General features: G+C 40.0%; 1 protein-coding gene across 1 annotated transcript in view; it reads left to right on the top strand.

Annotated features, from left to right (window-relative positions):
• The window catches only part of Cd96 (CD96 molecule), a 76,783-nt gene that overhangs the window by 13,335 nt on the left and 49,305 nt on the right, over positions 1–14,143 (top strand). Inside the window, 2 exon segments of the mRNA XM_051190939.1 lie at positions 8,902–9,109; positions 13,121–13,175. Coding sequence (XP_051046896.1) covers positions 8,902–9,109; positions 13,121–13,175 — 263 coding nt within the window.

Raw genomic sequence — 14,143 nt, 5'->3', positions numbered from 1 at the left:
AGTGTATCTAACAGCCAGTTGTCACAAGATAATCCAGTTACCCAATAAAACACAAAAGGGCAGCTTGTCCGCATCTATGTGAACAGTGGAGTGATAAATAAGAAATTAAGGACTGTGTGTGTTTAGTTAGGATATGGGTTGGTAGATAAACGGAAAATGCTAATTTTGCTATTTAATTCCTAGGACACATACCAGCAACAGGGAAACTCTTCAGCCTTATTCTGGGAGTTTCTAAATCCATTCTAATATTCTGTTTTCATTACAAACTATCATCCTGTGATTTCCCACAGTATACATTTTAATCCAATCCAATAAACAGATGTGAATCTGATTTGAGTATTAGGTTCTATAGGGATACAAAATTATATTAGACATATTTTCTATCATGGCATATATTTATAATAAAATGTAAAAAAAAAAAAAGTAGTACTCAGGGAAAGTAATTTATCAGCTAAATCCAGGAAAGCTTTTTGAAGAGTTATGTTTGAGCCACATAATTAAAGATAGTTAATAGCAAAAGACAGAAAAGACAGGCATATGCTATAACAAGACCCTGATACTCATATGTACAAATTAGTTGTATACACTGGGGAATGTCTTAGGATATTTGTTCACAGTCAGTGAACTAAATAGAGATCCTTCACCACTACTTATGAACTCACAGTGGCTTGTGGTTGCCTGCATAAGACTTGTACAAGCCCAAGGCAGTGATGCTCAGAGTCCTATACCCCTAACAGAAGAGCTTTGAATGGTTGATAGCTTCTGTGGGAATGGAGAATCAGTTTTCTTTAAAGGTGTGGCTCCTGGTAGCTCTTATCTTGATCCAGTGATGGCTCCATACCCACTAATGTATGAACAGCACAAACTGGACTCAATGGATCATTCTAAAAACGGGGGTGGGGTGACACAAAGTTGGGAGGATGTAAGGGGTGAGGGTGGGTTTGAGAGCAGTTATGGAGAGGAGGCGTGGTGAGCATGACCAAAGTACATCACATGAAATTTTCAAAATAATAAAAGTATATTTAAAAATAAAAATCAGAAAGAGGCCTATCTCAATACTTATCATTATACCCATAGATTAGTATGGTTTTCACCTCTCATCAGAGAGACCTTTTTCCACACATACATATACAACTAGCACCAATTATAAGTGACTATGGAGTGTTCAGACATAAATGGGCATCTCTGTCATACCAACTCTCTACAAGCTCTGGGAACCTTAAGGAAGAAGGGCAGAAAGTCTAAAAAAGTCAGAGGTTAAGAAGACTTCTGTGACTACAGGTGTGGAGGGTGTAGGACCTAACCCCACTCCACCCCCAACTTTGTGTGCATCCCTTCGCCTGTGTGTGCAGGCAATATGCTGAGAGAACATGCTGGTGTCTTTGTTACCTTCTTTTTACACAGAGCACAATTGATCAGGACTTTGGAGAATATTTAATGTTCACACACCACAAATAAAGAAGTCAGTATGAGTTACCTGTGACCCCCCCCCCACACACACACCTGAATCCCTAATGTTTAGTCTTCAATATTCTTTCTTGAAAAAGATGGTGATTACATTTTGAGCCTATAAAATTTTTACAAAATTGATCTTATCAGAAACTTTTTCCTATCCTAGGAGCTAATAGGGAACAAGCTACAAGGCAGTAAGATAATTTAAAATTAGCTTCTATGCTGGGAATGCCTGAAAATGTTTGAGAATACAGTTATATTTAAAATAAATGATACAAAGTCTTTTTAAAATTTTTGATTTTAAGGTCTTAATTAAATTTTTTTTTCCAAAAAAACCCCAAATAAATAAAAAAGAAGATGACTTCTGTGAAATATTGTCCTCTGGATATGACAGGAAAGGGCCATTGCACCATGAACTTACAATAGCTACACATGCTTGTAAAAGACTTCTGCATGACCAATCCAGTTAATATTCCATGGACGGGAAAGAGGTCATGAGACCCCACCCCTAGCTGAAGAGCTATTGGCAACTGATGACTATTGGGAAAGGGAGAATGGGTTTTCTTCTGGGATGTGGCCTGGCAACATAGGTTGCCCATGTTCTTGAGGATGGCCCTAAACCCATATAGATATATGCAGCACTAGACTTAATGAGTGATGAAAAATAAGAAGTTGTTACTTAGATAAACCCTGTCTGGAAAAGACAAAATTAAAAAAATAAATAGGAAAGAAGGAAGGAAGAGGAGGAGGGAAAAGAAGAGTTGGGGGGGGGATAGGATGAGGGAAGAAGAGAAGGATCAAAATACACAGTATACATATATAAATTCTCAAAGAATAAATAAAATGTTAAAAGATCTTCAGGTTTTTTTCTCTTTTAAATCATGATGTGGGGAACAAAAGACAACATTCAAATCATTCAATATTCATGGAAATGTCACATAACAGCATACTAGATGCCTACATTGTTTAACATTTCCATCATATTTTCATTTGTGCTGTTTTATAATCGGGCAAGAAGAGATGGTTTTGAACGTACATATGAAACCTTGAGATTTAAAGACAGTATCACAACCTCTTGGTGATAGCTGACCATCATGGTCTTGGTTGTTATCAAAATTCAAGGTACCTGCCAAACTGTAAAGGGTTAACAACTAATGATGGTTAGAAATATGCTGGTCCAGTGCTGCTGAAAATGAGTGTGAGGAGTGTGGCAAGTAGCCTGCTTGACAGTGTTGGCAGGGTGAAGAATACGTGGAGAAAATGTGAAGATGTAAAGCAGATTGGAGACAGAGAAGCAGGGATCAATATAGTCAGCAACCAAGGGCTGTAAAAGAGCTCAGAGCACCCAACACCTGCTGTGTGCTCTGCTCAAAGCAGCCAGTGCTAACTTAGAGCTGGGTCCAGGCAACTGAAGCCAGCCAGAGACAAGACAGAACCATTAAATCAAATAGAGCCAATGTCCCTCTGAAAAACTGGAAATCCTGATCCCAATATAAATAAATAAATAAATAAATAAATAAATAAATAAATAAATAAAAAACAGAGAAGGTTCAATGAATGGATTTTTAGCATGAGCTGAGCTGGGAAAAAGCATATGGCAACAATTTTTCATGATTAAATATGACCTATCCAGTTCCTACCACACTAATTCTGTTATCAAATCATTATACATAATTTAATGACAAATTCCTATGCCTTCTTGGAGCCTTAATTTTGTAACTGTTTCTGGTGAAGTATTCATCTCAAACAGACTACACATAAATAAGGCAAAGACAGCCCTATACCTATTGTAAGGTTGTATATAGCAAAATCACTAACAACATGGCCTTTGAGAGAAAATGGTATGTGCACATCCTTACTGGCTGTGCAACCTAAGGGTTTGAGTTATGTTGAAATGAGGAAGGCCATTATCCATGAAAGTAGCATTCAGGGGAGCAACAGAAATGAAGATAAGTATTTTAATACAATATTTTAAATATATAAAACGAAAATCTATGGTGAACAACCCATGGTCGGTTATTTGTTATGAATATTACATGTATATTGTCCAAGGAATAGTATTCTCTAAGCCATCTGGGGCTCTTGGGTCTTCAATGTCATCACATAGCCTGGTGGTGAGTTAACAGAGGTCGGATAAACAGAGCAATGTATGACTATATAACTGTCTTAGCCACTTTCTGCTACTATTATAGTTTATGAAGAACAGAGACTTGCTTTCTCACAATTCTCAAAGTCAGGAAGTACAGAATTAAGGTGCATGTTTTCGCAGCTATATTCTCGGCTTCCAAGATGGTTCCAAGATTCTGACTCTTGTGTCCCTGCAGGACAGAAGAATGGAAGAGAAGGAATCTACTCACACAAACCTCATTTGGTTTATTTGCTTGCTGCAGGTTTTGTTTTTGAGTTTGGGCTTTTTGTTTGGTTGTTGTCTTGGTACTGTTGGCAATGATCTATGTTGTAATTGCCACAAGTCCTTTCAACATTGTGGTATTACAAGTAAGTTTTGGAGGTAGGAGAACAAAACCATTTAAGCCCCCGCAATCATTCTCCAAATTTTCTACTTATCTGGGTATGTACTAAATGTTCATAAAACACAGAAGATTTGTGGGTAGAACTGGGGAGGAGTGAACTTGTATTACTGACCACCTACTAAGTGTCTGGACTACGTAGCTAGTTAAATATATGCTGCACATTAAAACACAAAGGCCCCAACTAAGACTCTTGGCAGCAGTAGATGCCTAGCCTCAACTAGCCATCCCCCAAGATGAGATTGGTGACAATCCCTGTTGTCATAAAAGAGCCTTCATCCAGTGACCGATGAAGGCAGATTCAGAGACCCACAACCAAACACTGGGCTGAGCTCAGCTAGCCTGACCCATGAGAATTCAGAGAGTCTGAACCAACAACCAGGAAGCCTGAGGCCTCTGCATATATGTGACAGTTGTGTAGTTGATTTATTTATGGGACTCCTGGCCACAGGAGCAGGCCTGTCCCTGGAGATTTGACTAGCTCTTGGGAATCTGTTCTTCATACTGGATTGCCTTGCCCAGTCTACATACAGGGGGAGGTGTTGGTCTTCCAGCAGCTTGTGCCATGCTTTGCTGATAACCCTGGGAGTCCTGCCACTTTCTGAGTGAATATGGAAGAGGGGTGGATTGAGGGGGGGGGAGCAGGAGAAGAAGATGGGGGGAGGGAGTGGGAAGAGAGGAGGGAGGGGAGGCTTCAGTTGGGATGTAAAATTAATTAATTAATTAATTGATTGATTGAAAAGAGTTAAAAGGGCCCATTTTACATAAGATATAAACCCATAGAGGTTTTGAAAATTTATTAACATTTTCAAAGGTAAATAATAGTTTTCTCTGCAGAACAGAAAGAAATAAAAGTAGAAATAAAGGCACTGTGTGTGTGGTTCCTTGCCATGCTTTCTGCAGAGCTGGTCAATAGAGGTTATTTATACCAAATAAGAGATGAGCTGAAATATATCCTATGATGCTGGTCTACACAAATGGGTTGTTTTAGCATAAGGCCCTTTTCAACCAGCATCCTGCCCTGATTCCTGCAGCCTACAACCTTATAAAGATTTCTGGCTTTCCAGAATTTATCCTACATTTCTCATTCCAGATACACCTCTAAGTTTTATTTTATTTAGTTATGTAGTGGGTCAGATTTTTTTTTTCTCTGTGTAGTCCTGAGGCATGATTTTCCTTGGTTCTGAGCATCCTTGCTTTAAAATGCTTTGGTTTGAGTTCCTTCTTATTCTGTGTTCCCATGGGTAAGTTAACCTTAATTTATTTCAAACTGGGTAAAGAGTGTAAGATAAGCTTGAGCGAGCTTTACAGTGCCTAGAACCTACTGTTCACTAAACAGATGAAAGACAATCTGTTATCTATTACCAAATGGTTATCTATTAGACAACTGGTTATTTATTACCCAAATGGTCAGCCTGAAAATATACATACAAGTAACATTACGTAGATTGAGCAGATTGTATATATGTATTTAGAAACATATATGTATGTGTATGTATATGTATGTGACAACAATAAAATAGAAGTCATGAATGTGGAAAACAAAAATGAGAAGTATTTGGGAGAGCTTGGAGGAAGGAAAAGGGAGGGGAAATGGCATAATTATTATTATCTCAAAAATAGAAGTAATAGTTTTAAAAAATCTTTAATAATGAGAACATAGCACTTCAGTTGCAGGTTGCAGTCAGAGCATAACTATAGAATTCCCCTTCTCTTCACTGTAAGTATTGGCTAACTCATCTAAACTAGCTCCTCCCCATTTTGCTCTGTGATGACAGCCACTCACATGTAGGTTCTTGCCATGGGGAATCTAAAGCCCTTCAGAATCTCATGTTGTAGGCTTCAGGACACGTTGTAGCTGAATTCCATCTTTAAAAACCAAAACTACCCTCTACCTCTGCAACTGCCAAAAGCCAAAGGAAAGCAAAGCAAAACAACTATTGTATACAATGGTATATGTGGATGCTATCTTTATCAATAAAAGTATTACAGTAAGCCATGTCCTGCTATATAATAAAAGCAAAAGTAGTTTGTACCAGGCTCCATCCTGAATCTACCCTCTTTAACAACATGACAGATGGAACTATCCCAAATAGAAAACCACTTTTAAATAACTTACTAAATTTGTTCTTTGACAATTTCATGCACATATATGATGCAATATAATACCCTCACCCAATTGACCCTTCCCGGCTCCCTCCCACCACTGTCAGCCCTCTGCTTCCATGAGATCCTATCCCACATTCACCTCTCTGGTTTAGTTTGTGACCCACTACATTTAACCAGTGCCATCTGTGTGACCATGGGTTTAGAATTCTCTACCGGAGTGTGGTTGACTTATCGGTGGGTACACAATTTGAGACAGCTAATGCCCTTCCATCAGAATCCATCAGGAGTCAGCAGGGAACGATAGGGCCCCATGAGCTTCTTTCTGATTCATAATCAACAGTTGACAGGCCAAGAACATTTTTCTTTTATTTTTGAGATTATAAGCATGTAACTTTTCCTTTTTCCTCCCTCCAAACCCTCTCACATACTCCTCCCTGATCATTTTGCAATCCATGGCCTCTTTTTTTCATCAATTGTTGTTACATACATATATGCATGTTTTCAGGGCTGACTATTTGATATTAGATAACCAACTGCTATGCTCGTTCCTGGAGAAGACCATTTTCTCACTGTCGATTCCTTTGTTTCCCATAGTTCTTTGAGTAGGGTTGTGGTGCCATGCTCTTTCCCCTGTCCCCTTTATTATACTTCTTAGTGTTATCTTTCTTCAGCTCATGTGGGCAGTCTTTATAACTAGAAATAAGTGTAGTCCTCACCTCTCATGAAAGAACTTCTCTCAAAACAGAAACCAATATATAAAACAACAACCAATCAAAATGCAGAGTTGTGGAGCCCTGTTCCAATGGATACATCTACTCTGTGACACTTAAGCCTCAGGGAACATTGCAGAAGAATGGGCTGTAAGGCTGTAAGAGCCAAATGATCAGAGAGTTTTCTGGGAGTCTCCTTGTAATGTTAGAAGCTACACCCATTAAAAACTCTCCAAGAACATTTTGAACTACAAAATCTTTATAAAACCAGCCCATATACAAGATGCTTAAAAAAATCTTGTGCAGTAGGTCCTGCAGAGGGAGCCAGCTTCCTTAACTATTGCCTTCAGATCTGTGATGCTGAGGGAAATGCCTTCCTCTTCATTCTGCTGGTGCTTGGACTCTCCTGTCTTGGGACTAGATCCTCTCTTTGCTCTTCTTCAGAAGGAAAGTTAAAGGTCAAGTTCATGAAGCTGTAGAGGTGAATTCCTTGTTTCAGAGTAATGCGTAGGACTCTTTGCAAAAAAAAAAAAAACCCTCTAAAGTTTCATCTGTTTGGGACACGGTTAAGGATCTCAGGCAGATTCAGCCAAAGAAGTGCAGTTTACATAAGACCTGCTCTTTAGTATTATCTGGAAATTTCTATATAATTACTTTAATAAGTCTTCCTGCACCAAATTCACTCACTGACCTAGATTCTACTTCTACCCCAAATCTAACTTTTTAAACTAGAGATTCCAAGTCACAGATAGTTCTTTCCATTATTTTAAGTGGTTCCCCCTACCAAATTCATTCCTCTCCACCCTTCTGTGCTTTAGTTCCTGCCATTTCCCCTGTGTATAATCATTTCTCTGGAAAGGTTATGGTTAGACCAGCCATTCTCAGCCTTGGCTCCCCTGAGGAACTTGCAAATTGTTCCAGGTTAGGCCCGGCCTCAGACAGATTGAACGTGACTCTCTAGAGGGGAAACTTGTGCCATGGACAGTTGCCAAGCAGCTAATTGAGAAGACTGAGTTGGACTAACACAGAGGGTATTTAACCAGCACACTGCCTCATGCTCCTCAAGGGTCCTGTCAAACTGGGAAGCTAATCAGCATCACACTGACCTGACAATCATTGTGACCACAAGATGTGCCTTGGAAAACCTGGACAGGATGGGGTGGGGGGAATAATAGGGACTTTTCTTCATCAGCCCCAAGACAGGACATGAAATAGAGGAGTCGAGATCTCCCAGCAAATGCCAGTGAACTACAGTCACATTAACATTTTAAGTCCAGCATTCATGAGTTTTCTCTGAGGCTAATACAGCCACAGAAGCAAAGAAGCAGGGGCCAGAACCACGAGTGCAATAAAGAACTGCAACAAGAAGAACCTAGGAGACAGAATTTGAGAAGTCCACTTCCTTAAAGATTCCTTCCCTTTGTGTGCCATACTCTGAAATGTGTCTTCTCTAAATTCTATGCTCTATCCTGTCTACTTCATCCTACTCCTGACTCTGAAAGGGGCTAACTCAGATTTTTTCTTAGGGAATTCTGGGAAGATGAGATATGTAGAATAATAAAGTTGATGGAAAAAAACTAACCATCAAAATCCCCACAGTGTCCCCAGCACATCTTAAAAATGGATTGTCTGAACTTCCTAAAGGAGCCTTGGGATCTGCTAATACCATCTCTCCTGCCCCCAAAGCAAGGCTGTGAATGGCTAGGTCTGTTCAGAACATGTTTCTATTTGTTTTAGTAGAAAATAAGAGTAATTTTTATTAAATTTTATTAAATAACAGTATTTTTTCTAGTACTATACTGAACTTTCCCCATTTTAATTCTTCATCATTCTTGTTTTATTAATGTTTAAATAGCACTTGTCAGGTTCAAGAGGTGGCTCGGTGGTAAAAGTCCCTGTTTCTATTCCAGAGGAACTGAGTCTGGCTCCCACTACCCATGTCAGGCATCCCACACCAGCTCTAGTTCCAGTGGATTCCATGCCCTCTTCTGGCTTCCACAAGCACCTGCACTCATGCACACCTACACATAGACACACATGCACATAGTTTAAAACGTGCACTCATCCCGTGTTATGTAACTGAATACTGTTTCTCTCTCCAGGAGAAAGATGGAGTCCAGGAAGATCTCTTCATCCATAATGACCACATCAGCAATTCTACATCACTTAAAGTCAGAGTCAAGCTGCGTGCAGACTCTGGACTCCACCTCTCTCCAGTCCAAATCCAAGATGATGGCAAGACATTCTCTTGCCACTTGGTAGTCAATCCTCTTGAAGTCTGGAAGACCTCCACTACAGTCAAAGTTTTTGGTAAGGAGTTCAGTGACCTCTCTGCCATCTCTGTCAAATCCCTGGCCAAGTTCTTCTCTTTTGAGGAAGCCCCCCCCCCCTGCCGTTACACTGGACAACAGCCACACAAGGGTAACTCCTGCAGTTCTGCTTTCCTTGATTCCTATCATTCTCATTGGGGGAGGGACCAAAGGTGGAAGGCTAGAGAATAATTATTCAGTTAATAGAATAAAACCACCAGAAAGCCACATATAGGTCATCTTCCTGGTGGCCTCTACCTTGTTTTCAGGCATAATGTTTCCTAGGGGTACTGGAAATCTCTTTCATTATAACTGCCAAAGTCTAATTGCTTGGCTGTCTAATTATCTGAGTTATTTTCTGGTGTGAAGTGCAGTAAGGTCACCGTGAGAAAGGGGAACTGATAAATACAGCCAGAGAAACTGCAGGAGGCCCCATGTCAACCTGCAAGGGTCTACGGGGGTGACAGTGCACTGGGAGCTTCCAACAGTGGAATGCCGGCTGTCTGACCTGATCCTCATAACACTGAGCTGTGAAATCCACCACCATCTCATTCACAATGTAGCGACTCTGCAGGGTGCAATTTGCAGAGAAAAATGCGAGCATTCTGTTTGGTTTCCTGGTGCAAGGAAATATTACCAAAGAGAAGCTTCTGGCTTTGACTAGTTTTTCATTTTTCTGACCATGACCTGCAGTTTTTAAAGTCATTCTTAATCAGGGCAAAGGAAAAGCAGCCATGTGAGGGATCAATCAATTGTTTTTGAAAATGAGGTAAATAAAGAGAAAATATGTGTCATAAAATCTGAGGGCCAGGACTACTAGATTGTTCCTCAGCTTTTTGAATGTCAGAGCAGACAAAATAAAATATATTTAAAAAAGGTTTTCTGTTGTTGTTTTTATTTAGAAACATGTTTGTTGAATTAAAGTGGTCAGTGGGGGGGAAACCCACAAAGTAATTTATAAAGACAGAAAAGGCTGAGGCAGGATTTATTGAATGCAGAGTTTCATGAGTATAGCTTTCTCCTATGGCTCGTTGTCTTCCCCTGTTCCCCTTTTCTCCCCTGTCCTCCTAAGTTCTTTCTTTGCCTACCTTCTCTCCTTTGTCTCCTGAGAGGATGGAGTAGACCATAATGATCTATTACCACCAGTTCCTAAGAAGCCTAGACAGTGTCCCATGAAGACTTCAAAACAGACTGTGAATTGCTTTGATTGTACCAATAGCTCCATTTGTTCATTTCCTGGGCCTGACTGTCTTCACCCAAGCACAAACTGACTCATCTGGCCTTATTGGCAAGCCAAGGAAAGCAGACATCCAGGATGTGGGAGGAAATATGCATTTTAAGTTAGGCGAGATCTTTGCACCATGATGTGATCTAATTGCCTTGTCAACATGCAAACCATGGTTGCACACCTTTGCGGCCCTCAGACTTTTTCATGTTGGTGTGGAAGGCATATATACTCTTACATTCCACACTTAGCACCATCTCTGTTTCTACGTCTCCCTGTCTGAACATTTTTCTCTCTTCTTTAAGCTCCTTTTGTATGGTGCTTAGAAATATGGAACCCTGCCTCTTTATTTTGTAATCAAGTTTTTATGGCCTAGTGGAATTTTTTAGTAAATATTCTGTTTATAGACATGCTACTAGCTTCAAAGTAGGTTCTCCTAAGATTTAACTATACCTCTCATAGGCATATTTATTTAGGCTGTAAGTTTAGGCAACTGATTCAGGAGAATTACAAGTTTGAGCCCATACTGCAGCATGCCTAATAAATAAATAAATAAATAATATTGTTAGAAAAATCTGTTTTTTCATCCACTAGTGTTTCCCTACATTAAATAATCCCAAACAAGATATAAAAAAATGTTGTGTTAAATGTGTCACCAATCCATCTGTCATGCACTATACCACTTAATTCTTCTTCCTAAGCCATTGCTGGCTGATTTTTTTAATTCTCTGAATAGCAAGGAGCACAATCAGCCTTCCCCTTTGCATCAACCACCAACTTGCTGTTGAGGCTTTGCTTGCTCTCCCCTACTCAGAACCTGAAAAGTAGACTGTTTCAAGCTCAGCTCACATACCCCTATGACTTTTAAGTTCTTTCAGGGCCTTCATTATACTTGGTTTTTTTCAAAGATATTGTTTCGTCTGTCAACTTCTGGGCTGTATCTTGGCTTGGTATCCCCAGAGGGTGGAGTGGAGGACTTTGAAACAAGACTTTGAGTTAAATTAGTGTATTTGAAATGGGGGCCGGTAAGCTGTAAAATATCACTCCAGGGGCCCTTTGCTGAGAGGTGGGAGTGGACAGAGCTCTCATCCGTAGCCAAGAAGCTATCTGCAACTGACAGATAACTGCAAAGGAATAATTAGCATTCTCCAATGCAGCCCCACTGGTTATATTAACCTCACTTAACATCAGGCCCAGCAGTAGATGCCAACACAAAATGAACTCAATGGTATCGTTGAAGACTTGAAGACTTTTTGTCTCATATAGGTTTGTTTGGCCTCTTTTTCCCCCCTTGGTCTTACTGACCTTTGGCTTGTATAATTAGAGTTTCTGATTTTGCGCTTTCATAGCCATATATGTATTTTTTTTTAAATTCTTGTGATTTGCTTTGTTCATCTGATTGTTTTCTAAAGAGAGAGAAAGAAAAACCTGTAGAGTTAGGTGAGTGGGACCTGGGAGAAGTTGAAGGAGGAAGACATGATCAGAATATATTGGATGAAAAAAATTTTTCTTCAATCCAAAAGTCAAATCTAAAAAGTATACCCAAATAAATTATATTTGAACACTAAAAACATTAACAATAATAATTTATCTGAGAGGTCACCCTGGAAAACAGAACAGGGATAGGAAAATGAGTCCAGGAGGGGAAGGAAGATAATGAATACACAGGATCAAACCAGTTACTTCTTCAAGCTTAGAGATCAGTCTTACTGAGAACTCTGAATTATGGCACAAAACACCCATGAGGGGTTGTGAGATGATTCAGTGGTAAAAGGTGGCCTGAGTTTGAACCCCAGAATGCAAGGTGGAAAGAGAGGTTCAAACTCCCAAAAGCTGTCTGCTGATGTTTTATAGGCACATTGTGGCACTCAGGAGCCAACATAACACACACACACACACACACACACACACACACACACACGTACACACACACACACACACTCATAAATAAATATTAAATGAATCCTATTAAAATAAAAAAGCACACACATCTGATATCTCAAACGGAGAGCAAGAAAGCCCAGATATTTACCCCCTGACTTCCCATCTATCATCTACTTTTAGCTTTCCTCACAGACTCAGTGAATCCTGAGGCAGTGGTCATTAGTGCACTGGGTAGCACCCTTCAGTCAATGCTAAGTGGGCCCCTAAATCGCTTGGCAAAGAGAATCTCAGAACATACTTCAGTCCTCTGCACAGCACTGGAGGTGAAGGCTTTGGGACACTTCCAGTACAACAACAAAATCCTTTCGTGATGTTGTTAGTGCCAAGCCAGCTAACAGTTATCCAGTGTTTGCCAGATTTCCTTCATGGTCCTGTAACTGACTTTTAGCCTTTGGCTGTTTAGGATCCCCCTTGTCTCTCCCAGCCCAACCCTCCATGGTCCCATTTTCATTATAATATCCCTGGCATCACACCACACATCCCAAAGCCTGTGCTCCAAGGCTTTGGAATGTTAGAAACTTTTCTTCTTTGAATCCTATATGTCCTCAGTACTGATATTAGTGCATTGTTACTTCTAATGTATCTGTATTGACTGTGAAAATGCAAGTTGTTTGAAGACAATGCATGTGATACTTCTCTTCGCTTCTTATACATTTAGCACAGTGCTGAGCAGTCCATGAGTGCTTATTAAATAGTTTCAAATGAATAATGAATCTCATAAACCATAAACACATACCTAAATGCAAACCACAACACACACACACACACACACACACACACACACACACACGGGCAAGTAGTAGAGAATCCAATGCCACTAACTGTGTTTTATTTACTTTTAAGCTAAGCCAAAAATCCTCCTGATTGTGGAAAACAGCACTATGGATTCTTAGGAGAGGTAAGTTACCCCAAATCCTTTAAACATCTATAGTGTTACAGGCCAAGCTGTGTCAGGTTGCATAGTTGCCAGAACATTCTCTCCAAGTCCTTATTCCTTGGTCCTTAGCCAGTTAACTGCTGTTGTGAAGGAAGACAAGCTGGGTGATCCTGGAAATGGAATAGAAAGCCTTCCTTTGACTTACTGCTCTCAGAAGATGTAAGCTGCATCCTCAGGCCTTACTTTCCTGGGGTGTGGTGGACATTACAATTGTTTAGATGTCTCTGGGATAAAAAGCTGAGGGAAAGTGGGACAGAAAGCAGTGTGAATCCTGGTAGAAGAAAGATTCTGCTCATCTCATGTTTAATTTGTTGTTCCCTTGAGCTGCCTTTCCCATTGCTTTGAGAAGAGACATAGTGCCCTCCTGCCCTCCTCCCAAACCCAGCTGTTTCCCTGGCAACAAGAGGAAGGGCAGGAGAAAAGGGAAAGTAGAACAGGATGCTCTGAGTTCACCCCCTTTAGAATAGTTCTCAGCCTCTAATCATTGGACCTGGACACACTTTCCGGCTGGCTGTGGCCTAGAACAAAGTACTTTATATCTCTATAGTCAGTTCTCCATTTATATGTCATATCCAATAATAATATCTGCTTGTTGTGGTTTTAATGCTGAAATCAATGTATGAGTACTTCTTAAAAGTCTGTGTGCTGTGGTTCAAACAGTCGATAAATATTGTGGCAACTATCCTTGCTATTCCTGCTTTTTGTTTAGCTTTGTTTGGTTTTTCGATATACATTTTCTCTGTGTAGCCCTTGCTGTTCTGGAACTCACTTTGTAAACCAAGCTGGCCTTGAACTGCTTCTGTCCCGTATTGGGATTAAGGGTGTGTGTAGCCACACCCTGAAACACTATTATCACTTTTAATTCACTGTCTTGTGGCCTGTGACTTCACCTAAGCTTTCCAAAACTCCACGTAAAATAAATATTCTCA

Source organism: Phodopus roborovskii, unplaced genomic scaffold (assembly GCF_943737965.1).
Source record: "Phodopus roborovskii unplaced genomic scaffold, PHOROB, whole genome shotgun sequence".
In the NCBI taxonomy this organism is placed as follows: Eukaryota; Metazoa; Chordata; class Mammalia; order Rodentia; family Cricetidae; genus Phodopus; species Phodopus roborovskii.
The sequence above is the reverse complement of the archived record's forward strand: the minus strand, read 5'-3'. Positions and strand labels throughout refer to the sequence as shown.